The sequence below is a fragment of the Lithobates pipiens genome, unplaced genomic scaffold (genome assembly GCF_037356315.1).
Source record: "Lithobates pipiens isolate NorthernLeopardFrog02 unplaced genomic scaffold, aLitPip1_a1.2 Scaffold_8, whole genome shotgun sequence".
Classification (NCBI taxonomy): domain Eukaryota; kingdom Metazoa; phylum Chordata; class Amphibia; order Anura; family Ranidae; genus Lithobates; species Lithobates pipiens.
In genome coordinates, this window is record NW_027507903.1 from 586,784,469 (window position 1) to 586,812,421 (window position 27,953).

General features: G+C 43.1%; 2 protein-coding genes and 1 pseudogene across 2 annotated transcripts in view; 2 read left to right on the forward strand and 1 right to left on the reverse strand.

Annotated features, from left to right (window-relative positions):
* MAN2B1 (mannosidase alpha class 2B member 1) overlaps positions 1-25,870 on the forward strand; it is a 51,350-nt gene extending 25,480 nt beyond the window's left edge. The window contains exons 14-24 of the mRNA XM_077470411.1: positions 271-456; positions 2,959-3,056; positions 7,647-7,764; positions 10,361-10,476; positions 11,725-11,826; positions 12,537-12,624; positions 19,605-19,685; positions 20,053-20,289; positions 22,649-22,798; positions 22,913-23,015; positions 25,607-25,870. Of these exons, the coding sequence (XP_077326537.1) occupies positions 271-456; positions 2,959-3,056; positions 7,647-7,764; positions 10,361-10,476; positions 11,725-11,826; positions 12,537-12,624; positions 19,605-19,685; positions 20,053-20,289; positions 22,649-22,798; positions 22,913-23,015; positions 25,607-25,737 (1,410 nt within the window). The 3' untranslated portion in view covers positions 25,738-25,870. The remainder of the gene's footprint in view (positions 1-270; positions 457-2,958; positions 3,057-7,646; positions 7,765-10,360; positions 10,477-11,724; positions 11,827-12,536; positions 12,625-19,604; positions 19,686-20,052; positions 20,290-22,648; positions 22,799-22,912; positions 23,016-25,606) is intronic.
* Positions 18,206-18,305, forward strand: LOC143965154 (U6 spliceosomal RNA; annotated as a pseudogene).
* The window catches only part of TRMT1 (tRNA methyltransferase 1), a 36,627-nt gene continuing 32,998 nt past the window's right edge, over positions 24,325-27,953 (reverse strand). Inside the window, exon 18 of the mRNA XM_077470412.1 lies at positions 24,325-26,165. Coding sequence (XP_077326538.1) covers positions 26,058-26,165 — 108 coding nt within the window. The 3' untranslated portion in view covers positions 24,325-26,057. The remainder of the gene's footprint in view (positions 26,166-27,953) is intronic.

Consider the following 27,953-nt stretch of genomic DNA (forward strand, 5'->3'; position numbering starts at 1 on the left):
GTATGAAGGTAAATGGATGTAAACGGACGACGTCTGTTTTTGCATTGGTTGTTAGGAGTCAACACTCGCTGAGTACTTGGCACGCTAGGCAACACCCCCCTTATTTAAAAAAAAAAAAAAAAGTTTTCCTGCTGGGCTGCATGCTCAGTTAAGATCTTGTATAGATCTGGGGGGGGGGGGGGGTGTCGGGGCCCCCCCCCCCCCCAAAATCCAAATGTCAAAGTGTGTGTGTGTGTGTGTGAGTTTTTTGCAATCTTTTTTTCCTCCTAGGTAGTTCCAGTTTCAAAATTCACGAAGGACGTTCGCAGAAACAAAGGTAGCGCTGAGCGAGAACTTTTTTTTCCCGGACGAATCCCCCCACTGGGCTTCAGCAAATTTACAGTTGAGAAGCTTCATGCTCAGGAACGATTCTTCCAGAAGAAGTTTGAGAAAAACCCATTAATGATTCAGAACAAGGTAGCTTATGTGTATTGTCATGTGACTGCATGGGGCAATGTTAATGTGTTAATAAAGTTATTTGGTTCACCTTTACCCAAAAACTTGGTTGCATGTTTTGAGTTACAGAGGAGGTCTAGGGCTAGAATTATTGCTCACGCTAACAATCGCAGGAATACCTCACGTGTGGTTTGACCATCTTTTTCATATGCGGGTGCTACTCCATGTATGCATTCGCTTCTGGGGCTCTTTTAAAAATTTTTTTTTTTTTTTTTACTTTAAAAAAAATAATAATAAATAAAATGTGGGTCACTTTTTACTCCTATTACAAGGAATGTAAACATCCCTTGTAATAGAAAAAAGCATGACAGGTCCTCTTAAATATGAGATCTGGGGTCAAAAAGTCCTCACATCTCATATTTGGACTTAAATGCAATAAAAAAATAAAAATTTGTCATTTGAAAAAAATGACCAAAAAAAGTGCCTTTTTAACCACTTCAGCCCCGGACCATTTTGCTGGCCAAAGACCAGACCACTATTTGCGATTCTGCACTGCATCGCTTTAACTGACAATTGCGCGGTCATGCGACGTGGCTCCCAAACAAAATTGAAGTCCCCCTTTTTTTTTTTTTTTTTTTTTTTCCCCCACAAATGGCTTTCTTTTGGTGGTATTTGATCACCCCTGCGGTTTTTATTTTTTGCGCTATAAACAAAAATAGAGCGACAATTTTGAAAAAAACGCATTATTTTTTACTTTTTGTTATAATAAATATCCCCCCCCAAAAAAATTATATAATGTTTCCCTCAGTTTAGGCCGATACATATTCTTCTACATATTTTTGGTAAAATAAAAACGCAATAAGCGATTTATTGATTGGTTTGCGCAAAAGTTATAGCGTTTACAAAATAGGGGATAGTTTATGGCATTTTTATTAATAATAATTTTTTTTTTTTTTTTTTTTACTAGTAATGGCGGCGATCAGCTATTTTTATTGTGACTGCGACATTATGGCACACACATCGGACATTTTTGACGCATTTTTGGGACCATTGTCATTTTATACAGCAATCACTGCTATATAAATGCAGTGATTCCTGTGTAAATGACACTGGCAGTGAAGGGGTTAACCAGTGGGTGGCAGTGTTGGGGGGTTAGGTGTTCCTAGGGCTGTGTTACCAACTGTTGGGGGCTGGGGCTTTAATTTAGTGAACACTGATCTCTGCTCCAATCACATGGACAGAGATCAGCATCACTAGTTGCTAGGCAGAAAAGGGAGATGCTGTTTACAACGGCATCTCTCCGTTCAGCCGCCCCATGAGACGATCGCGGGTATGCCCGCGGCGATCGAGTCCGCGGGACTCGCGACCGGACTCACGGGGGTTTCGAGCGTGCTGCCGGCGGCGCACTCGCGATGGCAGGGCGGCATTAAAGATTGGATGTACCTGTACGCCAATATGCCTGCCCTTGCCATTCTGCTGACGTACATCGGTGTGCGCTGGTCGGGAAGTGGTTAAGAGGTATGTGCAGACGTGATGTTTTGATGTTACTTTTGCCCTTCTATGGTATGGAGATGGGTGGGGGGCCATCTTGGCCTCACTGGTCCGGCTAAGGATAGGACCAGCTCGGCTCCGGTAAGTGGCGGAGGGCACGGGAGGGGGGTGGCAGCACCTCTCCTGCCGCCGATAACGGTGATCTTGGGCGAATCTGCTGCAGAGAAAACCATTATCGTAAACAGAACCTCCGGCACTAAAGATGGATACCTCGGTTGTGGCGGGAGCAGCTGCTGCCGTTACTGAGAGATCCATCTTCAAACTGCCAATGTATATGTACATGAGCCGGCAGGCAAGTGGTTAAGAAAACAAAAAAAAGAAAAGTCTTTTACCAAAAAAAAATTATTATATTAAAAATATATATATATATTTATTAATAATATAATATAATTTTTTTTTTTTTTTTTTTTTTTTCCAGCAGCTTTAGTAGATACCACCTACTTATTCTTTTATGGTAGTGTAGTGTTAATTGTGATGTCAAATTTTGATTTAGTTCTAGTCATAGTATTTTGACTAAAATGCCACTTTTTTCGTTTTAGTCATCTGAATCTGTAGACTACAATAGTTTTAATTTTGTCAATGGAAATATTTTAAAATGAACACTGGTGTTCTGGCATGTGGTGCTATCTATGCTGCAGAAAAACGGAGCAGGGCTATCCATTGTGCTGCAATTTTTTGGCACTGCACCTCACATCAGCATTGCGAGGTGAACAGGGCACAAATAAAACAATTTTGTATTCTATTCTTATGGTGACTGGCTTTTATCCAGTGCAGGAAAAATACGACTCGCTGCACATAGTGTGACTGAGCCCTCAACCATTGGGAAGATGATGCGATTTAGAAGAGAACTAGGGCATCTGCCTTTACGTACAGCCCTTGCGTAATGATCATACTGAATCTTACAATGCTGTCTTTCTTTCTTTGGATAAATTGTGCTCATGTACCAGTTTCTGTTGCTGATTATTCTTCCAGTTTTACAGAGTGGAATTTGACCCAGACACGGGGCTGATTAGCAAAATCCAGAATCTGGAGAAGCAGATTACCCTTCCTGTAAAACAGAGTTACTACTGGTAAGAATATTTACAATATAGAAAAAATGCAGCACTCAAATATATTGTGTAGAGAATTGTGATATTGTGTATCAACAGTACCAAACAATAACTAAAAATCACCCCATGAAAAATGAACAACAAATATCAATAAAATGACTAAATTAATATATTTAAAGCCCACCACGTGAATGTTGATTGGAATCAATTGTCAATGGAACAACATTTCTGGAATATCTTCAGAATAGACATTTTGAGGAGGGCTGTTGAAAAATGGAGGAAAATCTTGTGAGGACACCGCCACCAATTGTATTAAGGCTTACTGGAAAAAGTGGCCTTAAAGGGGTATATACCACTTAAGTCAACCAGGCTTGTACTTATAAACACTGTATACGATCTAAAACCATCAACGATCCAGATATCACGATAGGGACTTAAACGGCACTGGTCAGCTGATTGTCTCTCATAAATGGGCAGGTAGGTTCAGATGGAGAGAGGAACTTCACATGCCCACACGTTGAAACTAAGAAATTAAACTAAGTTCCACATAGTGGGATGCCATTTAGGTAATGTTTATTAAAAAAGGATAAAATGAAACACGTTTTTATGAAGCGCTCAAAGGCATTTAGCGGACATAGAAAGGTGGAGTAGTGATGGCAGCACTCAACCCGACGTGTTTCGTCTGAATAGACATCCTCTGGGGTGCTGGAGGTCACCGGTGTGGAGTACACCTGTCAGATTTGAAATGCAGGAGCCCCCTTTGCTGACATTATTTTTAAAGGTGCATGCTCTGTCTTCCATACCCTTCCTCCTTTGCTCAGGGAGTCTATGACCAAGAACAAGCATGTGCATATCAGTTTTGTGATATCCGATTGACGTATACACCATTGCTTCAGATTAGGGACTCACCAAGATTTAGAGGAAGGATACAGATAAAAGTGTGTGTGTGTGTGTGTGTGTGTGTGTGTGTGTGTGTGTGTGTGTGTGTATGTATATATATATATATATATATATATATATATATATATATATATATATATATATAATAATTATATTTGTATGGACTAGGACATATATGTGTCTGAGTGATGTCAGGCTTTGGAAATTAGGAGGGGGCACTTACTTCAATCTAAGTGGTCATTTTGACAGTTCCAGACACTGAGGTTGGTGCTTACAGACCCATGTGGATGAACTGTGTGTCAGACCTGTGCGAGAGATTTGATCATCACTTACTGTGATACAGGGCTACATAGGCTCTCAATAATGGGCTGTCCTCTAAAACATCTGACTGGGCATCAGTTATTTATCTCCATGGAGAAAATGGAACCTCTTGTCTGTGTGTAATATTACAAATGATTTAATCGCATACAAATAAAATAATGTATCACAGCTGACAAACTAACTCTGACACAACCAATGACCCAATCTCTAAAATTAACTCTTCAAATTGAATGTAATCATTGAACTAAGCTTTCACTTGGGCGTACCCCCTTGGCCTTTTCTTTATGCTGGCCATTGATAAAAGGTGATGCTTCCTATTTTGAGTATTGCTCCTGGTCACTTCTGAACTGCAAGCTGATGAGGAGCACTACAGACTCCGTCATTATTGCACAATCTTATGCTACCTACTATGTAGGTTAGTGAAGGGTTCGGGGTACTGCATGTGACTGTTTGTTAGTATCGGGCAAGAATCCTGGCGGGTTCCAGCACTACTCTGACTAGTTTGAGACTGAAGAGGTCTTGCCCTTCCTATCATACTTGGAGAGATGGCTTCTACTGTATCTGTGACAAGCCTTAGTATAGCTGGTCTAATGTGTTCCGCCATACCAGTACCCATTGTTAATTTTTATTGAAGTAATGCCACTTTTTTTTTTTTTTTTTTTTGTCATACGAGTGCCAGAAACTGGCACATGGTCCCAACAGTTTTGTGCTGTACTGCTACATCAGAGGATAAGAGTGGACATTGTTGGCTCTAAAAGCTTGTGAAGGTTCTCATTTATATGTCAGTTGTCTCCATACTGCGGCCCTTTGCTTGGCATTATCCAGCCCCTTGAGCACTATTTCTCTCAATGACCCCAATGGTGGGGCACTATTCCTATCATGGACACCTATGATGAGGCTCTTTTTGCCACCAACAATGGGGCATAATTCCTTCCACTGATACCAACGATGGGGCACCATTTCTCCCACTGATACAAGACACTATTACTCCCACAGACACCAGCGATGGGGCACTATTCCTCCCACTTTACCAACAATGGAGTACTATCCCTCCCATCTAATACCAATGATGGGGCATTGGTTACACCTACTGACATCGCACCATTTTTTACTCCCACTGGACAGAGTCCACCCCCCTATAGTCTGAAGGACAGTAAATTGGCCCTTTTGGAAAGATTGGAGACACCCGATCTAAGTCATGGTGTATGAATTGCACTGTCATGGGTTACTGATTTGCTTTTTTTAGAGTCTAATAATTTGTCTGGATGATGTATTTTGTCCGAACCGTCTCTAGTTTTTCGTTTTAGTAAGTAGAGTTTGGACCAGGTGCCTAATACTGGCTATAGAGATGTCTTCCCATTGCTCCGTAATACACGTCTAAACTAAGGCAGAGACCATACACTGACCAGTTTTGTGAGGATTCAATGAATATTCTTATTTCTGATTATTAATAATTAATAACAGTTTGCATAGAGAGACAGTACAGGTACAACTCCATACAAGAGGAATTGCAGGGCCCTGCTATATTCTTTTGAAGAGTCAAAATATATTAAATGAACACAAATCGCATCACTGTAGTCTGGCAGAAAAAAATGATGATTGAAGATTATTGGAGATCCAAAAAGCAGGCTTGGGTTCAAATGCTTACGAGAAAGGGATATTTATTTATGTATAGATACATATGCAATGTATTGTGATCAGTTCAACAGATCCAGCCCCAGTGTTAACAATGTCTCAACTGTTATTAATGACAGTCAGGAGTAATTGCCTATAATAAGTCTGTGCTGTCAAAGGGTTTTACTATTCTTGGCTTGATGCGATAGGGTTCCCCTGTAAGTGGTGTCCCCCCCCCAATGTAGTTGTGAATATACGGAAAGGGGTGCAGTTGGGATACAGGAGGCAGATTCTGCCTGCTTGTGGCCAGGGAGGTAGCAAATCTCACATGCAGGATGATGGTATGGGACTCTCCAGCTGTCACCACATTTCCTGGAGCAGGATACTTCCCTTTTCTCAAGAATAGCTATTGGTCCCTGAATGGACGTGCACAGCTTCTTCATCAGACCTGTTTCCTTGCTGGCCATCAAATCGCATCTTCCAGCCAATGCAAACCTTTATCACACGTGGTGTCAGTTGCCGTCTAGGTACTTGGCTATTATTCAAAGTGCAGACAAACCCAAAGAACATCCATTTTATTTTTTTTTATTTTTTTTTCCCTTTTGGAAGTGTTGTATGAAACCATAACAAACAAGTGTTCCACAGGTTCACTTATGATCATTTGAATATGTGTGTTTTTATGACTTTTTTTTTTTTTTTTTTTTGTCTTTCCAAAATGTATTGGCCTAAAGCTGGTTTAGGCAACCTGGGTGCCTCCCAGCTGTTGTGGAACTAAATTTCCCACGAGGCATTGCAAGGCTGGCAGTTACAATTACTCCCAGAGGCATGATGGAACTTGTAGTTCTGCAACAGCTGGATGGCCCCAGGTTGCCTACCCCTGGTCTAAGGAGATGAGGAATTGTATGGCAACTATAGAAACTAGTCCAGGCGGAGGATGGGTAAACTGTGCCCCCCATTAACGTATGCCCAGGGAACTATTTTTGTATGCTGTATTATAGAATTACCCCCCCCCCAAAAAGATACTAGGGACTTTTGAGGCAACAAATCAACAGTATTTGAAAAAGATATAGAAATGTATTGCAATAAAATATGTGGTTCAAACAACACCAACAAGAAATTACATATATAGCACAAGCCAAATCATGACAAATTTAAAACAAATGCAAAATCCTTCAGTATTACGCCCAATGCGTTTCTGGACCTGTGTCTATAATGAGACAAATTCACACAGATTCATATGCAAGGTTGCAGGGGATGAGCATTGTTGAAGCCAAGTAAAAACAAACGTACCAGTCAAGTGAACTGGTACATTTGTTTTTACTTGGCTTCAACGATGCTGATCCCCTGCAACCTTGAATAAACATCTCATGTTTGAATTTGTCTCATTATAGAACATCAATCAATGCCCCTGACGAAAGGACTCTACACAGGTCCAGAAACGTGTTGGGAGTAATTCTGAAGGATTTTGCATTTGTTTTATATTTGTCATACGATTTGGCTTGTGCTATATATGTCATTTCTTGTTGGTGTTTGCACCACATATTTTATTATATTACATTTCTATGTCTTTTTCATATACTGTCAATTTTGTTGCCTCAAAAGTCTCTAGTATCTTTCTTTTTGGGGGTACTTCTTCTATAATGTTCAATTTGGGGTGTTGGGAACATTTTTGGTCTTGTTGGTTTGGATTCCTATAAATTTATTATGCTGTACTCCTATTCATAACTGTTCTGTATTATCTAGCCACAAGTATAATTTCTTTTTATGATCTTGTAGGTATAATGCCAGTACAGGTAACTCAGACAGTTCTCAGACCTCGGGAGCCTATATATTCCGACCAAACCAGTCAGAGCCAGTGCCAATATCACGGACTGTCCGGAGTTATCTGGTGAAGGTTAGATCTGTTCTTCATTAACAATACTGTCCTGTATGCAACTGATCTGTAATTAAAGCCAGCCATACATTGGGTCGAAAGTCAGGCGGTTCAGCAGAAAATTACAATCTTTATTTTAATAAGTAATTCACTCATAATTCTGGAGGTGAAAAACAGCATGCAAGAGTGTGCTGGCTCGCTTGTGTCTATATAAGCTTCAGTAGACATGGCCTGGAAGAGCATGCTCCGAACACATGCCGCTACATCCTCTGCTGTCCCAACCCAGTAATGTCACCGCTGTCAGCCCTGTGCCAGCCCTGGATGCCTCGACCTAAATTTCCCAGTTGTTCAGTGCATTACCTTTTTAACTTTTTCAGATTTGCGCTATAGCTGAATAACTGCTACAGCGTGGTCCTACTTTGCTGGGAGTGTGTCAATAGATGTTCTCCCATGCCCCTTGGAGGGCGCGTGTGGCGCACCCTGTGATTAGTGAGTCTGAGACTCGGTTGATCACAGCTCGGAGTAAGGGGTTGATTCCCCCCCCCCCCTTACCACATGATCAGCTGTCAGCCAATGACAGCAGATCATGATCATGTGGTGTAAACAGGGTCTGTAATCTGCTATTTTTTCTCCGACCGCTGACGGCGTGAAAAAAAAAAAGCCAATCACCAGCAGCTCTGAGGGACACCCATCACTGCCCACAGTGCCACCTATCAGTGTCCCTAATCGGTGCCTCATCAATAGTGCTGCCTATCAGTGCCGCCGCATCGGTGCATATCAATGAAGGAGAAAAATTGCCTGTTTACAAAATTTTATAATAAACTATGAAACTTTATTTATTTTTTTAACCACCATTGATGGCCACAGCATGGATTTGTATTCCCGGGAAGCCTTCATATAACGGCCTCCCCTGTGCACTGTGTCACTGAGACACAGGTGATCACCGATCTGAGTAAGGGGCCGGTCCCAGCCCCTTACCATGTGATCAGCTGTCAGCCAATGACAGCTGATCACATGATCAAAACAAAAGCTTGGTTATTTATTTATTTTTCTCCTCACGCTAACAGCGGTGGAGAAAAAAAAACCTGCTCACCTTAAAGCAGGGGTGCCCAACCTTTTTGAAGCACCAGGGCCACTTGAGCGACTTGGTAACTGGTCGCGGGCCACAATCAGCGGAGCAGGCGGATGGCAGGTCCATATGCCAATTGGATTGGGCTGACCGTGTAAAAGGAACTTTTACACTGATGCGCTGCGGTTTACCCACACAGCAGGTGCAAGGCAGTGTACCTTTTTGGCTTTTCTGCACCTTGCAATAGACTTCTATTATATTCTGCAGGTTTGGGGCACTTTCAGAAAGCTCACCAAACTCGCAGGTAATAACAGAAGTCTATGGATCAGTGCAGGTAACCCGCAGGTGCATTGCTCTGCATCTGCGGATTCATTCTGATTTTAGTAATAAACTGACCTTTTAATAACAGTATTCTGTTCTATCCCGGAGCAGAAGGTTGCAGGCCACCTCAGAGGGCTCCGTGGGCCACTGGTTGGGCACCCCTGCCTTAAAGGGACATCGGTCCCAATTATGCCACATAGAAGCGGTGCCCATCACTGCCGCCTCATCAGCCTACATCAATGGCGTCTTTTTACATATTTAAAAAAAAAAAAAATCGCCCAGGTGATCAAATACCACCAAAAGAAAGCTCTAGTTGGGGGGAAAAAAAATGATGAAAATTTTAATTTGGGTACAGTGTTGTATGACCTTGCAATTGTCATTCAAAGTGCATCAGCGCTAAAAATTGGTCTGGATAGGAGTGGGGTTTAAGTGCCCAGTAAGCAAGTGGGTTTATTTTCCATCTTTTTTTTTGTTGAGCAAAAAATAAAAACCCCAGTTATGATTAAATACCACCAAAAGAAAGCTATTTTGTGCGGGGAAAAAAAGTTACATTTGGGAACAGTGTTGTATGACCGCGCAATTGTCATTCAAAGTACGTCGGCGCTGAAAATTTGGTCTGGGCAGGAAGGGGGTTTAAGTGCCCATTAAGCAAGTGGTTAAATTTATTTACTCAAATGCTACACTCAGATTGGCGCTGTGGTCTTCTCCTGTTCCCAAATAATTTTCCACTGCAGATTAGAGGAATAATCTGATCTGTATGAAACCTTCCATAGGATGACTATTGTTCCTAACACATAGGGGTTGATTTACTAAAGGCAAAAAGACTGTGCACTTTTCAAAGTACAGTTGCATTCTGTAAGAGTAGTTGCTCCAGAGCTTAGTAAATAAGCAGAAGTTCTGCTGAGTTCCATCATCCAATCATGAGCGAGCAAAAAATGCTGTGGTTTTTTTTTCTTTTTTTTTTTTTTTTTCCTTGCATTTCCTTGATTGGGTATTCTTTGCAAATTGAAGCTTTTTCCTCCTTTTACTAAGCTCTGGAGCAACTGCTCTTTGCAAAGTGCACAGTCTATTTGCCTTTAGTAAATCAACCCCATAGTCTGTTGTTCGTTTTATTCATACGATATTGCACTGGGAGAATAAGAGGAGGAATTTGCTTCTGTCTTTTCTGGTCACCTTTTATTTTTAGATCCCAATGTTTAAATACAGTCTCTCTCACTCTTTCTGCAGAATTCCCTGGTGCAGGAGGTGTATCAGAACTTCTCCTGGTGCTCTCAGGTGGTCCGTCTGTACTCTGATCAGAGATATGTGGAGCTGGAATGGACGGTGGGACCTATTCCAATAGAGTAAGTTGTTCATTGTATTTAAAATTTTCAAAACCGATTGCGTGTTCATAAAATGGCTTATGATTACATAGTTCAACCAGAAGGAATTTTAATACAACTCTCATATATCTACATGCCTGCCAAGCTATATTTTAGTTCATCAATAGATTGTAGATTTGTTCCACAGTGATTAGACATTCGGAAAAAAAATGCTTACTATAAATGACTGCTGAGACTGGATCAATTACAGGGTCAGTCACCTACAGAGTTTGTTTTTAGTTAATATGGGGGTAAGTTACCATAATGCCGACCGTATATGGATTGAAGTTGGCCTGGTTCAGCGAGGACCAATCGACTTCTATGCAACCAGCCTGTTGGGTTTTCCCGGTCGATCAGTGCTGCCGGCTATAGCCTGCAGCACAGATCAGTGTATTCTGGCAGAGGGGTAAGTATTGAAATTTAGGAGTATTAACTGAAGTGTAATGTGCTAATATTCATATTACATTTTAGATGTATTGCCATCATCACTGGGTCTGTGCGCTCCTCTATAAAATGCAGGCAGATCATGGCTGATGGCAGGGGTCAGCAGGGTGCTGTACATAGCTTTCTGACAAGATCACAGTACCCTGCCTCATTATTCCTCTAAAGAGCCCTTATGTAAGCAGTGGGCCGTCTCTTGGGAGGAGTTATGCAGTTGTCAAATGTCTGAGGGGTGATAGTCTGGAGGAATGGGTGTCCCTAGGTTGGCTGTATTTGCATACAAACCCCCTAGGTCAGTGATGGTGAACCTTGGCACCCTAGATGTTTTGAAACTACATTTCCCATGATGCTCATGTAATCTGCAGTGTTGTTGAGCATCATGGGAAATGTAGTTCCAAAACATCTGGAGGGCCAAGGTTCGCCATTACTGTTCTAGGTAATGCCCACTGATATTATGCTTCCACGATTGAAAGAACTGCATTCCAATGGATGAAAAGGGTGGGCAAGCGACAGTCAGGCTGGGCAGGAAAGAGAGAGATGATGCTGGACCACTTCCATCCAAGAAATTGGGTGGGCTCCCTTTGACTTGCTGCAGCTTCTAATAGAAACTGCCATATATTTAACAGTACAGTGAAAATTAAAGTAACCCATGGGAACCCCACAGATGACCTTTAATGGTAGAGGCGATTGCTGGCATAGTAATATTAGATTGATGCATGTTGTAGATTTTCGCTGTCCTTTGTATCGTTTCATTCAGTAAGTGATTTCAATGTTCTTTTCTCATTTCAGGGATGATACGGGGAAGGAAGTCATCAGCCGCTTTGACACAAATTTAAAAACAGGTGGACTATTTTATACAGATGCAAATGGAAGGCAAATCTTACAGAGAAGGTACTTGCCCCCAGTCTGTCACCTTATGATGGGAGGCACAGACTCCATGTCTCATAGCCCCCCCTGTCTGTGCCATCCTGTAATGGGAAGGACGCACTCCATGACGTGTAGCTCCTCCTGGGTGGAGTCACTTTGTTGTGGGAGGGGACACACTCCATGTAACATGGCTCCTCCTGGGCGGTGTCATCCGGTGGTGGGAGCAGGAATAGCTTTGAAACTCACCTGACAGATAGTGATCAGTATGGTGTGCCGGGAAGGGCCGGGGGGGATTGGTGTGCCGGGCCGGGATATAGCAGCACGGCATTGATTAAAGTGATTCTAAAGGCTCAAGGTTTTTTCACCTTAATTCATTTTATGGATGGTCCAGGCCCACCTGCTTACCTGATGGAGCCTGAGGCCAGCATGGGACAACTGTGTGTACCCCTCTGAGAGGTCCATAGGCAAGATGACACCACTGTTACGCATTGCAGCTTTGTGAATTCCTGTGTCACTATCCCATTGCTGTCCTCCATAGAGCTGTATACATAATTGTATTTCATTTATCCTGCACTGCACAGTTCTTGGTGGATCTGAAAGAGATTGTACAATTAGATAATAGTGTGTATGATTGGTTTTTACTCACACTTTGCTACACAGTCACTAGAGGCTGGGTGTTTTATTGGGTTTACGTAAACCGCTTAGTAATCAGTTATCTGGTGTTTGTATTACAGGAGAAATTCCCGTGACACGTGGGCTTTCCAGCAGACAGAACCAGTGGCCGGAAACTATTACCCAGTAAACAGCCGCATCTTTATCAAGGTGAGTGATATGTGGGGGTGCCCTGAGAGCAGCATACAGATCCCCTTCTCTGTAGGGGACACTGTGGAAAACCTTCATCATTACAGCTTTTGAGCTGGTTTGACAGCCTATCTCAAAACCATCGGCATTAATATGGAGTGACAGACATTATAAACCTTGTCCACATAATATTCACCATATAGTGTATTAAAGCGGAGGTCCACCCTAAAGTGGACCTTCCGCTCATTGGAATCCTCCCCCCCCCCCCCCTTCGGCGCCACAATTGGCACCTTTCAGGGGGGAGGGGGGTGCAGGTACCTGTACAGTACAGGTATCTGCACCCACTTCCAGTGTAGATTCTGCAGAAGGTACGCCCCTTTCCGCAGAATCTACGCCCCTTTCCGAAAGTCCCCCGCTGCCTGCTGGGAAACGCACAGATCCCAGAGACAGCGGGGACCATCCTTATTGCGCAGCGCGACTTGCGCATGCGCAGTAGGGAACCGGGAAATGAAGCAGCAAGGCTCCACTTCCTGATTCCCATATCCAAGATGGCGGCGGCAGCACCCGAGAGACGATCGAGAGATCGGCTTCGGGTGCTGACATCGCGGGCGCGCTGGGCGGGTAAGTGTCACTATTTTAAAAGTCAGCAGCTGCAGTATTTGTAGCTGCTGGCTTTTAAAAAAAACAAAAAACTGCGGACTCCCGCTTTAAAGTGATACTAAAGGTTCGGGGGAAAAAAACTCGCACTCCCGAGTCCTGTATTTGGCGTCCATAGCTGCTGACTACAGGACTCAGCCCGCCTTTGCATCATTGGAGTTGATTGACAGCAGCGCGAGCCAACGGCTGTGCTGCTATCAATCTATCCAATGAAGAGCCAAGAAGACCGAGCAAAGGAAGAGCGTGTTCCCGACACGGAACTTTCCAGGGCTCGGGTATGTAAAAGTGGGGGGGGTCAGTGATCGTAGGATGTTTTTTCACCTTCATGCATCTTATTTAAGGTGAAAAAATGTGAACCTTTACAACCCCTTTTAACTGTTGCCTGTTATAAACATTTTTGGAGCATGTGTGCTATTATTTAGCTGGATATAAAAGGTGTTTTGACCGTCTAATGTGATTAATATAAGGTGAGAAGTTATTGGCCAATTTGCGGGTAAAGTAAAGATGACAATCCTGACTATTCTCACATTGCCAATAATGGAGAGATGGGGCACATCTGTCTGCCTTTGTCTGTGTCGGGTGAAGGGAGACTCGCCATGTGCTGTATGATGGATTTGCATGTTGAGTGAAGGGAAAATTTAGCATTTGCTGTATGGTGGGTGCACCACATGGTGGGGTTCGAATGGAGATCAACCCTCTGCTGTATGGTGGGTGAAGGTAGAATCGCCATGTGCTGTATGGTGGATGTGCATATCGGGTGAAGAGAAAATTGACACGCACTATATTGTAAAAAGTATTGGGACACCTGCCTTTACACGCACATGATCTTTAATGGCATCCCAGGCTTAGTCCGTAGGGTTTAGTATTGAGTTGGCTCACCCTTTGCAGCTTTAACAGCTTCATCTTTTTCTGGGAAGGCTGTCCACAAGATTTAGGAGTGTGTCTATGGGAATGTTTAATCATTCTTACAGAAGCGCATTTGTGAGGTCAGGCACTGATGTTGGATGAGAAAGCCTGGCTCGCAGTCTCTGCACTAATTCATCCCAAAGGTGTTCTATCAGGTTTAGGTCAGGACTCTGTGCAGCTAGTCAAGTTCCTCCACCCCAAACTCGCTCATCCATGTCTTTGTAGACATTTCTTTGTACACTGGTCAAAATCATTTGGTGGAGGGGGGATTATGGTGTGGGATTGTTTTTCAGGGGTTGGGCTTGGCCCCTTAGTTCCAGTGAAGGAAACACTTAGGTCTTGGTGTGCTGACACCCTTTCGGACAATTTCATGCTCCCAACTTTGTGGGAACAGTTTGGGGATGGCCCCTTCCTGTTCTAACATGACTGCACATCAGTGGATAAAAGCAAGGTCCATAAAGACATGGATGAGCGAGTTTGGGGTTGGAGGAACTTGACTGTCCTGACCTCAACCTAATAGAGCACCTTTGGAATAAATAAAAGCAGACACTGCGAGCCAGGCCTTCTCGTCCAACATCAGTGCCTGACATCACAAATGCTCTTCTGGAATAATGGTCAAACATTCCTATAGACACACTCCTAAACCTTGTGGGCAGCCTTCCCAGAAGAGTTGAAGCTGTTATAGCTGCAAAGGGTGGGCCAACTCAATATTGAACCCTACGGACTAAGACTGGGATGCCATTAACCACTGCCCGACCAGCGCACTCCGATGTACGGGCAGGCATACTGGCGTACAGGTACGTCCAATCTTAAATGCCGCCCTGCTATTGCGAGCACGCCGGCGTGCTCGTCTGGACCCCCATGAGTCCGATTGCGGGTCCCGCGGACTCGATCGCCGCAGGCATACCCGTGATCGTCTCATGGGGCGGCTGAACTGGGAGATGCCGTTGTAAACCGAATCTCCCCGTTTTGCCTAGCAACAAGTGATGCTGATCTCTGCTCCATGTGATTGGAGCAGAGATTAGTGTTCACTAAATTAAAGCCCAGCCCCCAAAAGTTAGTAACACACCCCTAGGAACACTTAACCCCATACACTGCCACCCCCTGGTTAACCCCTTCACTGGCAGTGTCATTTACACAGAAATCGCTGCATTTGTATAGCACTGATTGCTGTATAAATGACAATGGTCCCAAAAATGTGTCAAATGTCCGATGTGTCCCCCATAATGTCGCAGTCACAATAAAAATCGCTGATCGCCACCATTACTAGTAAAAAAAAAAAAAATTAATAAAAATGCCATAAAACTATCCCCTATTTTGTAGACTCTAACTTTTGCGCAAACCAATCAATACTCGCTTATTGCGATATTTTTGTTTTAAAAAATTAAAAATAAAAAAAATAAATGTAGAAGAATACGTATTGGCCTAAACCAGGCATGTCCAAAGTCCGGCCCGCGGTCCGGTTTTGGACGGCCCGCCTGGTTGTTTAAACATCTATATCTTTTGTGGCCCCTGGCGATCTCCCAGCGCTGGGGCCACAAAAGATATATAGTCCGGCTGAGGGAGGAGGCGAGACGAGTGCCGTGCACACAGGAGGGGAATTTCCTGTTTGCACGGCAGCCTCTGTAATAGGAAGTCCCGTCTCTGCCATTGAACGACTGTGCTGTCCATCAAAGGAGGCGGGACTTTCTCTTAAAGAGGCCGTTGTGTAAACAGGAGATTCTCCTGTAAGATGTCTTTGGCACTCGTCCTGCCCTCCTCCATGGCTGCACTGATGGTAATGGTGTCTGCATTCCTGGCAATTGCAATTGTGGAGCTGCATTCCTGGCAATGGTGAGTGAATTCCTAGCAATGGTGGCTGCATTCCTGGCAATAGTGGCTGTATTCCTGGCAATGGTGGCTGCATTCCTGGCAATAGTGAGTGAATTCCTGGCAATGGTGGCTGCATTCCTGGCAATGGTTGGTGAAATTCCCGGCAATGGTGGCTGCATTCCTGGCAATGGTGGCTGCATTCCTGGCAATGGTGGCTGCATTCCTGGCAATGGTGGCTGCATTCCCGGCAATGGTGGGTGAAATTCCCGGCAATGGTGGCTGCATTCCTGGCAATGGTTGGTGAAATTCCCGGCAATGGTGGCTGCATTCCTGGCAATGGTGGCTGCATTCCTGGCAATGGTGGCTGCATTCCTGGCAATGGTGGCTGCATTCCTGGCAATGGTGGCTGCATTCCCGGCAATGGTGGCTGCATTCCCGGCAATGGTGGCTGCATTCCCGGCAATGGTGGCTGCATTCCCGGCAATGTTGGCAGCATTCCCGGCAATGGTGGCAGCATTCCCGGCAATGGTGGCAGCATTCCCGGCAATGGTGGCAGCATTCCCGGCAATGGTGGCAGCATTCCCGGCAATGGTGGCAGCATTCCCGGCAATGGTGGCAGCATTCCCGGCAATGGAGAGTGAATTCCCGGCAATGGCGGGTGAATCCCTGGCAATGGCGGGTGAATCCCTGGCAATGGTGGCTGCATTCCTGGCAATGGTGGCTGCATTCCCGGCAATGGTGGCTGCATTCCCGGCAATGGTGGCAGCATTCCCGGCAATGGAGAGTGAATTCCCGGCAATGGCGGGTGAATCCCTGGCAATGGCGGGTGAATCCCTGGCAATGGTGGCTGCATTCCCGGCAATGGTGGCTGCATTCCCGGCAATGGTGGCTGCATTCCCGGCAATGGTGGCTGCATTCCCGGCAATGGTGGCAGCATTCCCGGCAATGGTGGCAGCATTCCCGGCAATGGTGGCAGCATTCCCGGCAATGGTGGCAGCATTCCCGGCAATGGTGGCAGCATTCCCGGCAATGGTGGCAGCATTCCCGGCAATGGTGGCAGCATTCCCGGCAATGGTGGCAGCATTCCCGGCAATGGTGGCAGCATTCCCGGCAATGGAGAGTGAATTCCCGGCAATGGCGGGTGAATCCCTGGCAATGGCGGGTGAATCCCTGGCAATGGTGGCTGCATTCCTGGCAATGGTGGCTGCATTCCCGGCAATGGTGGCAGCATTCCCGGCAATGGTGGCAGCATTCCCGGCAATGGAGAGTGAATTCCCGGCAATGGCGGGTGAATCCCTGGCAATGGCGGGTGAATCCCTGGCAATGGTGGCTGCATTCCCGGCAATGGTGGCTGCATTCCCGGCAATGGTGGCTGCATTCCCGGCAATGGTGGCGGCATTCCCGGCAATGGTGGCGGCATTCCCGGCAATGGTGGCGGCATTCCCGGCAATGGTGGCGGCATTCCCGGCAATGGTGGCGGCATTCCCGGCAGTGGTGGCGGCATTCCCGGCAGTGGTGGCTGCATTCCCGGCAGTGGTGGCTGCATTCCCGGCAATGGCGGGTGAATTCCCGGCAATGGCGGGTGAATTCCCGGCAATGGCGGGTGAATCCCCGGCAATGGCGGGTGAATCCCTGGCAATGGCGGGTGAATCCCTGGCAATGGCGGGTGAATCCCTGGCAATGGTGGGTGAATCCCTGGCAATGGTGGCTGCAATTTTCCGGAAGCTTCCATCTTAAAGTGAAGGTGCGTGTTATACACCAATAAATACGGTGTATCCAAATAATACACTTGAGTTCATCTATTCACCAGAGAATTCTTGTTGGGCCGTGTATTAGAGCTCGGATGAACACACTTAGACCGAATTTTAATGGTTCAAAGAATGTCAGGCAAAATGGTCGGCCCTCGCGCATGTTCACTTCATCAAATCTGGCCCTCTTTGAAAAAAGTTTGGCCATCCCTGGCCTAAACTGAGGGAAAACATATATTTTTTTATATATTTATTTTTTTGGGGAGATTTATTATAACAAAAAGTTAAAAATAGAGTTTTTTTTTTTTTTTTTTTCAAAATTGTCGCTCTATTTTTGTTTATAGCGCAAAAAATTTTGTTTGGGAGCCACGTTGCACAACCACGCAATTGTCAGTTAAAGCGACGCAGTGCCAAATCTGTGGTCTGGTCTTTGGCCAGCAAAATGGTCCGGGGCTGAAGTGGTTAAAGTTCATGTGCCTATCCTCGTTTCGGCAGGACATATACTAAAATTGGAACAATTATAGACCATTGTCCCTGCGCAAGGATGACACGCAAATTCGTGAAGCGTTCTATATTTTTTCTTGCACCCTATGGAATAGTGACGCTGTAGCTTCCTGTGTACTATTGCCATGGCTATACAATTAAAAAAAGTAAACTTCATGTGTTTCCCAATACTTTTGACAATATAGCATATGTACAATGCAATGATCAATGGAAAATGACCATGTGCTGTAGGGTGTGCACACAAGTTAGATGAAGGGAGAAGCACCATGTGCTGTTGGGGTGGGTGCGCTTATTACATGAAAGGATAATCGCAATGTGCTGTATTAGGTAAATGGAGAATTTCTGTATGATGGGTGAAGGGAGACTCACAATATGAAATGCTGTATAGTGGGTGTGCGTAGCAGGTGAGTGAAGACTCGTCGTATACTGAATGTGTGTGTCGGGTGAAAGGCGAATCGCCATATGCTTTATGGTGGGTATGCATGTCTGGTGATTATAGAACAGGGTGGATTTGATTTAAATCACTAGTAAAAAAAAAAAAAAAAAAAAAAATCAACTCAATTTAAATAAAACATTTTAAAGAGCAGCTGTCATCTGTCCCACACCGGCTCCTACTCTGACCCGCTGTTGACCCACCGACAGTCCCATTCACTTTAATGGGACGGCTGGTGATGTGGCAGCAGCAGGTAAGTGGATGTCCGCTAACAGGCGCTGCCATGATGGATCTGAAATGACAGGTGCTCTTTTAAATGTAAGGATTTATATTTGCTGGTAATTAGAATCTTTAATATTTGCAAACAAAATTAAGGTTTCCCATTTAGAATAAGCTGTCAGGTTCGTAAAAACCAGCGATTTCAGAACTGATTCAGTCATACAGTTTGGAGTGTACATAGATTTTCAAAACATTGGGATAAAGGAATATTCCTGAACTATTTTTATCTCCTGATTACTGTGAAATTGTTTGAATGCAACAATGTAGTCAGTGTTATCTCAGCTTGCAGAGCTTGGCTTCATTGAATGAGTTTACCAAAAATGTAAATATTGTAGAATATACAGCCTCATGCTACATAACGAAGCTCCATTTCATGCTGCATAAACTAAATTATTAATGTGTCTTAAATTGAAAACTATCTTTTTTTAGATAGTTTTACTCCAAAAGCATTTTATTAACAAATTTGATAAAAACAAAGAAAAAAAATCAGATTTAAATTCAAAAAGATCTTTTCTTTTTGTGTTTGTTTTTGTTTTTTTTGTTTTATCCACCCTGTTATAGAATGATCATGTGCTGTATGGTATTTTTTGGTGAAATGGTAAACCCTAATCTTTCAGGTTAAGTGTAGCAGTGTTGGGGTAAAGCGGTTTTGTCTCTTCCAGGATACAAATATCCAGCTGACCGTTTTGACTGATCGATCCCAAGGAGGGGCCAGCATTGTGGACGGCTCTGTGGAGCTCATGGTGAGTACTTTTGAAAACACGTGAGCTTTAGTACAGGGCCGTAAAAGGGGATGCTGGACTTGGCTTTGTCATTGAAAGGATTGTTGGAAGTATCAGATCTGTAGCCATAGACATTTGAGACTGGCTGGACATGTATACCTGTTTGTTTTCCTCCTAAACACAATGTGATTACTCTTCTTCAGGCCAATAGTGGGTGTCCCAATTAATCTGTTGCCTACAAAATTGTTAAATTTAGACCACCAGTGTTCTGAATGACACGGGTAGTAGTGAGCAATTTGATTCTCCAGCATCTATCATAGTAAATGTGAGATTTGACTGATCTCCTTGCTTTATCACTATTTAACAGCCGTGGTGTGCTTGTTGGCAGGTCCACAGACGTCTCCTGCGTGATGACTATCGCGGGGTAGACGAGCCGCTGATGGAGTTGGGACAGTACGGGGAGGGTCTTGTAGTCCGCGGGAAACACCTGCTGGTACTGGACACCCCAGAGGCCTCTGCTGATGTTCACCGGAAACTGGCCCTGCAGCAGTACTTGTCACCCCAGATTATCATTTCCACCGGGCAAGGGGCACCCTACAGAAGTCATCAGGTGCCAATCAACCAGGTGATTGAAAAGTTAATTGCAATTGTTTTCTGCTATAAGATGTGTGGTGTGTGTGTTTGTTTTTTTTTTCCTGAAAATCCTTTAAACTATTGAAACTTAAATGAGAATTCCAAGTTTGACTTTTTTTTTTTTTTTTTCTTGCATTGTTACAACTCTGCCTATACCAAACCTGTTGGAGCCCTCTAGAAGCTGAAAATTTAAGCAGGCACTGCTACTATGGTGGTCTCCAGTTCTGGGTCCTGTGCCAAGTGGCTGCCCTGCTACATTGTGAACACAGGAGGTTGGCAGCTAGGCACAGACACCATTCAGAGATCAATTTGACTTTTCTCAATTAATGCAAAGCTTTCTCTGCTTGGACAAGGTGGGGCAGTGATGTCATGATCTCCCTCATCCAATTAGAGAATGCTTTGCATTTTCTCAATGAATGCATTCTGTGATTGGTGCTCAGGCCGAGTGGCCAACCGCCTGTATTTACAATGCAGCAGGGCAGCTATTTGGCATGGGACCCAGAAACTAGTGGAAATCACTGGACTAGCAGTGTCTATTAGTGTGTGTTTTTTTTTGTTCCAGCTTCTGGAGCGATCAACAGGTATGGTACACCGCTCACATTCTTGTAAATATTTTATTATATCTTTTCTTGTAAGGACACTGAAGAAATGACACTTTGCTACAATGTTATACAAGCTGTACAATCACTACTTTATATTGTAGCAAAGTGTCATTTCTTCAGTGTTGTCACATGAAAAGATAGAATAAAATATTTACAAAAATGTGAGGGGTGTACTCACTTTTGCGAGATCCTGTATAGGCAGAGTAATGCCCTGTATGCGTGCGCCAGAATCAGTTGGTACAGTAGACTAGAGGTCGACCGATATATCGGCCGATATTTGCCGTTTTTTAAATAATCGGCATCGGCCGATTGTGCTGATAAAAAGCCGATTTATAACTACAGCGGGACTTTGAAATGACTTCTGTATAGAAGTCAGTGTGAGTTGCCTGAGTCGTCATAGCAACACTTTCCTCCTCTCTGGGCAGACTGCTAAGAAAAGAACTAAATGATACAATGTTTACACTTCTGAATGAATTAAGTCATCTGTGTGTAGAAGTTCTCAGTTTAACCATTTAAAGACTAAATCTTTTCTGACACTTGTTGCTTACAAGTAAAAATCCTGTATTTTCTGCCAGAAAATCACTTGGACCCCCCAAAAATTATATATATTTTTTTTAGCAGAGATCCTAGGGAATAAAATAGCGGTTGTTGCAATATTTTATGTCACACGGCATTTGCACAGAGGTCTTTCAAATGCATTTTTTTGGGAAAAAAATACACTATTTAAAAATAAAATAAAAACAGTAAAGTTAGCCCATTTTTTTTTTTCGGCCAAAAGTTTTGACTACCTGTTTTTATTTAATACATAGGTTTTTTTTTTGTTTTTTTTTTAATCTAAATCATACATACAAGTAAACTGATTGGAGGTTTGTTTTGTTTAATAAATGTTTAAATGTAAGAAATTTTCTGTATCACTTATGAAGGCTGCTTTCACACTGGAGCGTTGATGGTAAAACGCAAGTTTTAGCGGCTCTTTACCATCATTTTAGCGGTGCTATTTGGCTGCTAGTGGGGCACATATAACCCAGCTAGCGGCCAAGGAAGAGGTTAAATGCGCCCATGAAGCACTGCTGCCAAATCGCATTGCATGCGCTTCGGCAGTGGTGCCCATTCATATCAATGGGCAGGAGTGGTGGAGGAGCGGTATACACCACTCCAAACGTGCTGCTTGTAGGACTTTTTTTTAAGATCCTGCCAGCGCATCGCCTCAGTGTGAAAGCACTCTGTCTTTCACACAGACTGCAGGGGAGCCATTTTGCAGGCACTTTACAGGCGCTATTTTTAGCCCAAAAGCGCCTGAAAAACGCCCCAATGGGAAAGGTGTGTTGGATCAAGGGGGATTAAAAAAATAATAATAATAAATAAAGGAAAAAAATAAATAAAATAAAATAAAATCGGCCTAACATATCGGCCCAAAAAAATCGGCATCATATATCGGCTATCGGCCGCCATGATTTCTAAATATCGGCATCGGCCAGAGAAAAACCCATATCGGTCGACCTCTACAGTAGACTGCCGACATTTTGGCCCGTGTGTACAGATCTTTGTTTGACAATAGCCAATCTCATGACTGGCTTCTGTTCAACGCGCATGCTGGAAAACCAACAACTGAACGGCATCCAATCAGTGCTCTTCAGTGTATCATTTATAATGAGTCTGCAGAAAGCCCATAATCAGACTGGATGTAAAAGACAATGGACCATTTATATAAAACCATTCCACCCATGCTAACATTTTATTACTACTCAGTTTTCAGCTCTGCGAGCTCCGCTCCCTGACAACCTCCACCTGCTCACCTTGGCTCAGCATGAGCCCAATAAGATTCTGCTACGTCTGGAGCATCCCTTCCAAGGACATGAAAGTGGTAATCACTCCCAGCCCATCACAGTGAATCTGAAGGTGAGACCATCACCGGATCTGATTTTTAGCTTAAATCTTTATTTTTGTTGCTGCTTTAAACAACGCAGACCATTCCTTTTTAAACACATTTCAACATATAACTCTTAATTCCAGGAGCTCTTCTCTTCGCTGTCACTGTCTGACTTTAAAGAAACAACACTTGCTGCGAATCTGCTGAAGGGGAAGATGAAGCGCATGCAATGGAAAACGCAGAAAGGTGAGGGGCTGCTAAAGACAGGAAGTAAATATTTTTAAAGGGCCTGTGATCACAGATGCAGAATCTTTCTGCACAGTCAGATTGTCCCAGGATTGGTTTATACAGCATCTTATTAACCAATTGCGGACTGCCCTATAGCACTTTTACTGCTACGTGGTGGTGGCTCTGTGCAGGACCACGCACATATGTGATTCTGCACTTGCAGTCTGCAGGGGGCATATGCAGGCCACTTGTGCTGTGATTCACAGCAAAAGCCCATCTGTGGGCACTCAATGTCCGCAGGCACCTGCTGATCATTGGTAAACGCAGAATGCCTATGTAAAAAAGGAAGATCCCCCATTCTGACAGGGAGAGGGATGAATTCTTCCCAGACAGTGTCATTGGTACATTGACAATGCATATCATTTTTTTTATTTTTTAAAACACTGATCCCTGTATTGGTGTCACTGGTTCCCTCAAAGTGTTCGATTGTCTGTCCTAATAGCACAGTCATTACAAGTATAATATATACTCCCATAGTTTGTAGATGCTAGAACTTTTTTTTTTTTTTTTTTTTTTTTTAAGCAAGAACCTGTAGCAGAATAAATATTGGCATAAATTTATGAAGAAATTTCGATTTTTATTTTCTTTATCTTATAGCAGAGTAAAAGTGTGTGTGTGTGTGTGTATGTGTGTATATATATATATATATATATATATATATATATACACAAATTTTTTTTTATTGATGGCGAACTTTGGCACCCCCAGATGTTTTGGAACTACATTTCCTATGATACGCACCTGCACTGCAGTTGAGCATCATGGCAAATGTGGTGCCAAGGTTTGTAAACTGTGTATGTGTAATAAATATATTGTGTGTGTATATAAAATTACATTTTTTATATAATCTGTTTTTGTTTATAGCACAAAAGAAAAAATGGTGATCAAGTACCACCAAAAGAAAGCTCTATTTAGAGAGAGGCAGAGATAATTTGGATACAGTGTTGCATGACCGCGCAATTGTCGGTTAATGTAACAGTGCTGTATATAAAAAGAAAAGAAAATTGGCCTGGTCATGAAGGGGGTAAATCTTTCAGAAGTCAAGTGGTTAATTTAATCAAGAACTTGTCTTACTGTTTAGGATTAATAGATAAGGAAACCACACCAATGACTGATTTCTCATTAGATGCCTAGTATTCATAGAAGCCATTGCTTCTGTTTGTCACCAAATGAGCTTCGTCTAATGCATGTACCATGGGTTTCCTCTTGACCTATCACATGAAAGAATCAAGGAGAGGGGGACTAGTGAATAGTGCTAATAAGGGGATAAATGGGAATATAAACTTTTTATTTAGTAAAAAAATATTTTGAAAGGTTTCTTACACTGTTATATGCATATCAGAGGTCACACTTTGATTTTCGTATGAATAAAATAAACATTTTGTACTCAATGACACGGATAGTTGAAGCAAGTGTCATCTTACAAAATAGCTGTTGCATTTGGACAGCTGCTGCTTTTGTGTTGTACCACGCAAATCCTTGCTGTTGAGCTACATTAACATGGTCCCTAGTAAGATTCAGGATAATCTTGCCAGTGGCACTATACGATGCCTGTGTGCCACCAGCAGCAACTGTCACATTTGTACAAATTTATGACCATTGCTGCTAGCATAATTGCATAATGTGAACAGGAGATATTTAAATGAATGGGATTTGGGTTGAGTGTCTGAGCGTGAAACAGAATCGCTCAGGTGTGAACGGGGCCCATAGGAAACCTTTATAGTGGGAAGCTCTTCTATAAATCCTAGTTGCTTTACAGGCCCAATGGTCTCACGGACCTATAACAGGTATGCAAATCAGGAGTTGTATCACATACTGCATGCTTGTTCTTGGTCAGTGCTTTTATTTTTTTTATTTTTTTTAAAACCCGCTTGCCAACCAGCGCACACCAATTTACATTGGCAGAATAGCACTGGTGTGGGCAAAAGGGTTTAAAAGTATGTCCCCTTTAAGAAGCGACACTGCGGGAGCCGCATTCTCCTTGTCTGCGATCATGTCAGCGAGAGATGCTTTTGTAAACAAAGCATTTCCCCATTCTGCCTTGTCATGAGAGATCACTGCTTGGTCATCAAACGGTGATCACTCATGTGACTTGACGCCCCCCCAGTTAGAATCACTCCTTAGGACACACTTAACCCCTTCCCTGCCAGTGTCATTTACACAGTAATCAATGCATTTTTATAGCACTGAACGCTGTATAAATGTCTGGTCCCAAAATAGTGTAGAAAATGTTCGATGTGTCTGCCATAATGTCGCAGTCCCGATAAAAATTGCAGATCGCCATTACTAATTTAAAAAAAAATGTAAATAATAAAGATGCCATAAAACTATCCCCTATTTTGTAGACACTAACTTTTGTGCAAACCAATCAATATAAGGGTTTTTTTTTTTTTTTTTAACAAAAATATGTAGAATACCTATTGGCCTAAACTGAGAAAAAATTGTTTATATATTTTTGGGGGATATTTAGGAAAGTAGTATGTAGGCTGCCTGTGCTGATCTATTTCTCTCAGCACAGATACACCTTAACTAATTCATCTTCTTTCTAGGCTCCATCCCAAACCCTGAAAACAGCAGTTTGGACCTGGACCCTACAAGTGTCACTCTTAAGCCGATGGAAATCCGCACATTCCTTGCGACAGCGCAATACAGAAAATGCGCAGAGTGGGACAGCCGATAACGGGGGCGGTCACCCCTCTGTGTGACTGCCTGAAGACAAGTGCCTTGCTGAATGTAGACTGTACCACCATCTGCCAAAATGTAAAAAATAAAAAAAATAAAATCCATTCTATTTTGTTACGCCAACATAAAAATTCAGCCTTTATTTTTCAGAGTGGTAAATAAAATTTGATCAATATATATATATAAAAAGAAAAAAAAAAAGCACGCTGCCATGTGAGCTCTGTTGTCAGAGTCCAGCTACACTAACGGGCTGGAGAGTTCGTAAGTTTATTAGATTGCCACATTCCATACTGCAGTATCATGCAGTTAAAGTTATCCTCAGCAGGGTGGTGTTTCATGATCTGATGCAGGATCTTCTTGGGACTTTACTTCCGAATCCGGGAGTGTGTGAGAGTAACGGCAGTCGTCCCCGAGGTCACAGGAACCCTTAGAGGGAAAGAAGGAAAATACGTAAAAAAACAAACAAAAAAAATGCATAACTATAAGAACTCTTGAATATGGCCACTAGAGGACCATACAATGAACAAGCACCTACAATCCATCTTCTCTGAAAGCCCTTGCTACTAGTTACAGCTGTACTTGTATAAATCTGTGCATGCGCATGAATGTACAACCCGACCTTGGCCATTCTGTTTTGAGGTTGTAGGACCGTGTGCATGCATGGGTTTATGCAAGCTCTATGTGCGGCCATATATGCAGCAGCTGGGGCTCCCGAGGAAGTTTGTTTGTGGGGCCTGTATATTTGGGCATGCTGTGCAAGAGCCCTAAGGGCCTATTTACTTCCTTTTGTAGTGCACTGCAGTAGGACAGCCCATTAAAAAGAATGAACTGCTAATGCAAATCATACCGGAAACTTTTCTAATGCAGTGCACGACCATGAAATGCCTTGTGGGTGCCAGGTGTGTTAACGTACCATTCAAAATTAACTTTACACGTGGTACTGTGATGCAAAAGTGTATGTACCTAGTGGTAAAATAACCCCTTTTTAGTTTTTGTGATCAATGCCTGTGACTGTTATGGAAAATTCAAAATGTTGCTGTTACCACAAAAATCTTTCAATTGGTACACCTGTTCTAAGTCGGTTTATCTAAAAAAAAAAAATTTTTTTTTTTTTTAACTTTGTCACTTTCTGTTGCTTTTTTTTTTATTTTTTTTTCCCCCTGACAGGAAGCAAGTTAAAATCTCCCATCCGGGCACAAACTATTGATACTCCTTAAAGGCTAAGTCCATCTTTAATGACTTAAGGGCCAGGCATATTTTTCAAACTTCTTCTTGTTTACAAGTTAAATTATTTTTTTTTGCTAGAAAATTACTTGGAACCACTATTTATTTTTTATTTAGACACCCTAGAGAATAAAATGGCAGGCGCTTGCAATACTTTATCACACCTGTATTAGCACAGCGGTCTTGGAAGCGCAATTTGTTTAAAAAAAATAAATAAATACTTTTTTTTTTTTTTTTTTTTTTTTTAAAAAGGGACAAAGTTAGCCCGACTTTTATTTTATTTATTTTGGTGAAAGAATGTTACACTGAGTAAATTGATACCCAACATGTCATGCATTAAAATTGCACCCGCTCGTGCAAAGGCAACAAACTTTTTTTTTTTTTAAAGTGTTAAAATCTCCATAGGCAAGGTTTAAAAATTTCTACAGGTTATCAGTTTTGAGTTGGAGAAGGTCTTTTGCTAGAATTATTGCTCTTTAACAATCGCAGCGATAACTCACGTGTTGTATGAACAAAAAAAAAAAAATAAAAAAGCATGACAGGGCCTGCTTTAGGCTGGGTTCACACCACAGCGATGCGGGAACGCCGCGAATCCGCGGCGTTTTCCCGCATCGCACACCTCCCGCCGGCAGTTCACACTGCCCTATGCGGACGGCTGGGAGTGTCAATGTTATGTTAATGACACCCCCAGATCCGTCGGCATATCGCAGTGCGATCTGCCGACTCGCACAGGAATCGGATCGCATGGTGTGAACTCCCATGCGATCCGATTCTGTTGCAGGCCCAAAAAAGGGTCCCGTGCGAGTTTGCTGCGGGAGCGCTGCGAATTCAGCCATACTATCTGTATGGCTGAACTCGCATCGCTACGGAGATCGGATGTGATTTGCTGTGCGAATCACATCCGGATCTCCCCCCGCAGCGGTGTGAACCGGGCCTTAATGTGAGCTCTGGGGTCACAGACCTCACACTTAAATGCAATAAAAATAAATT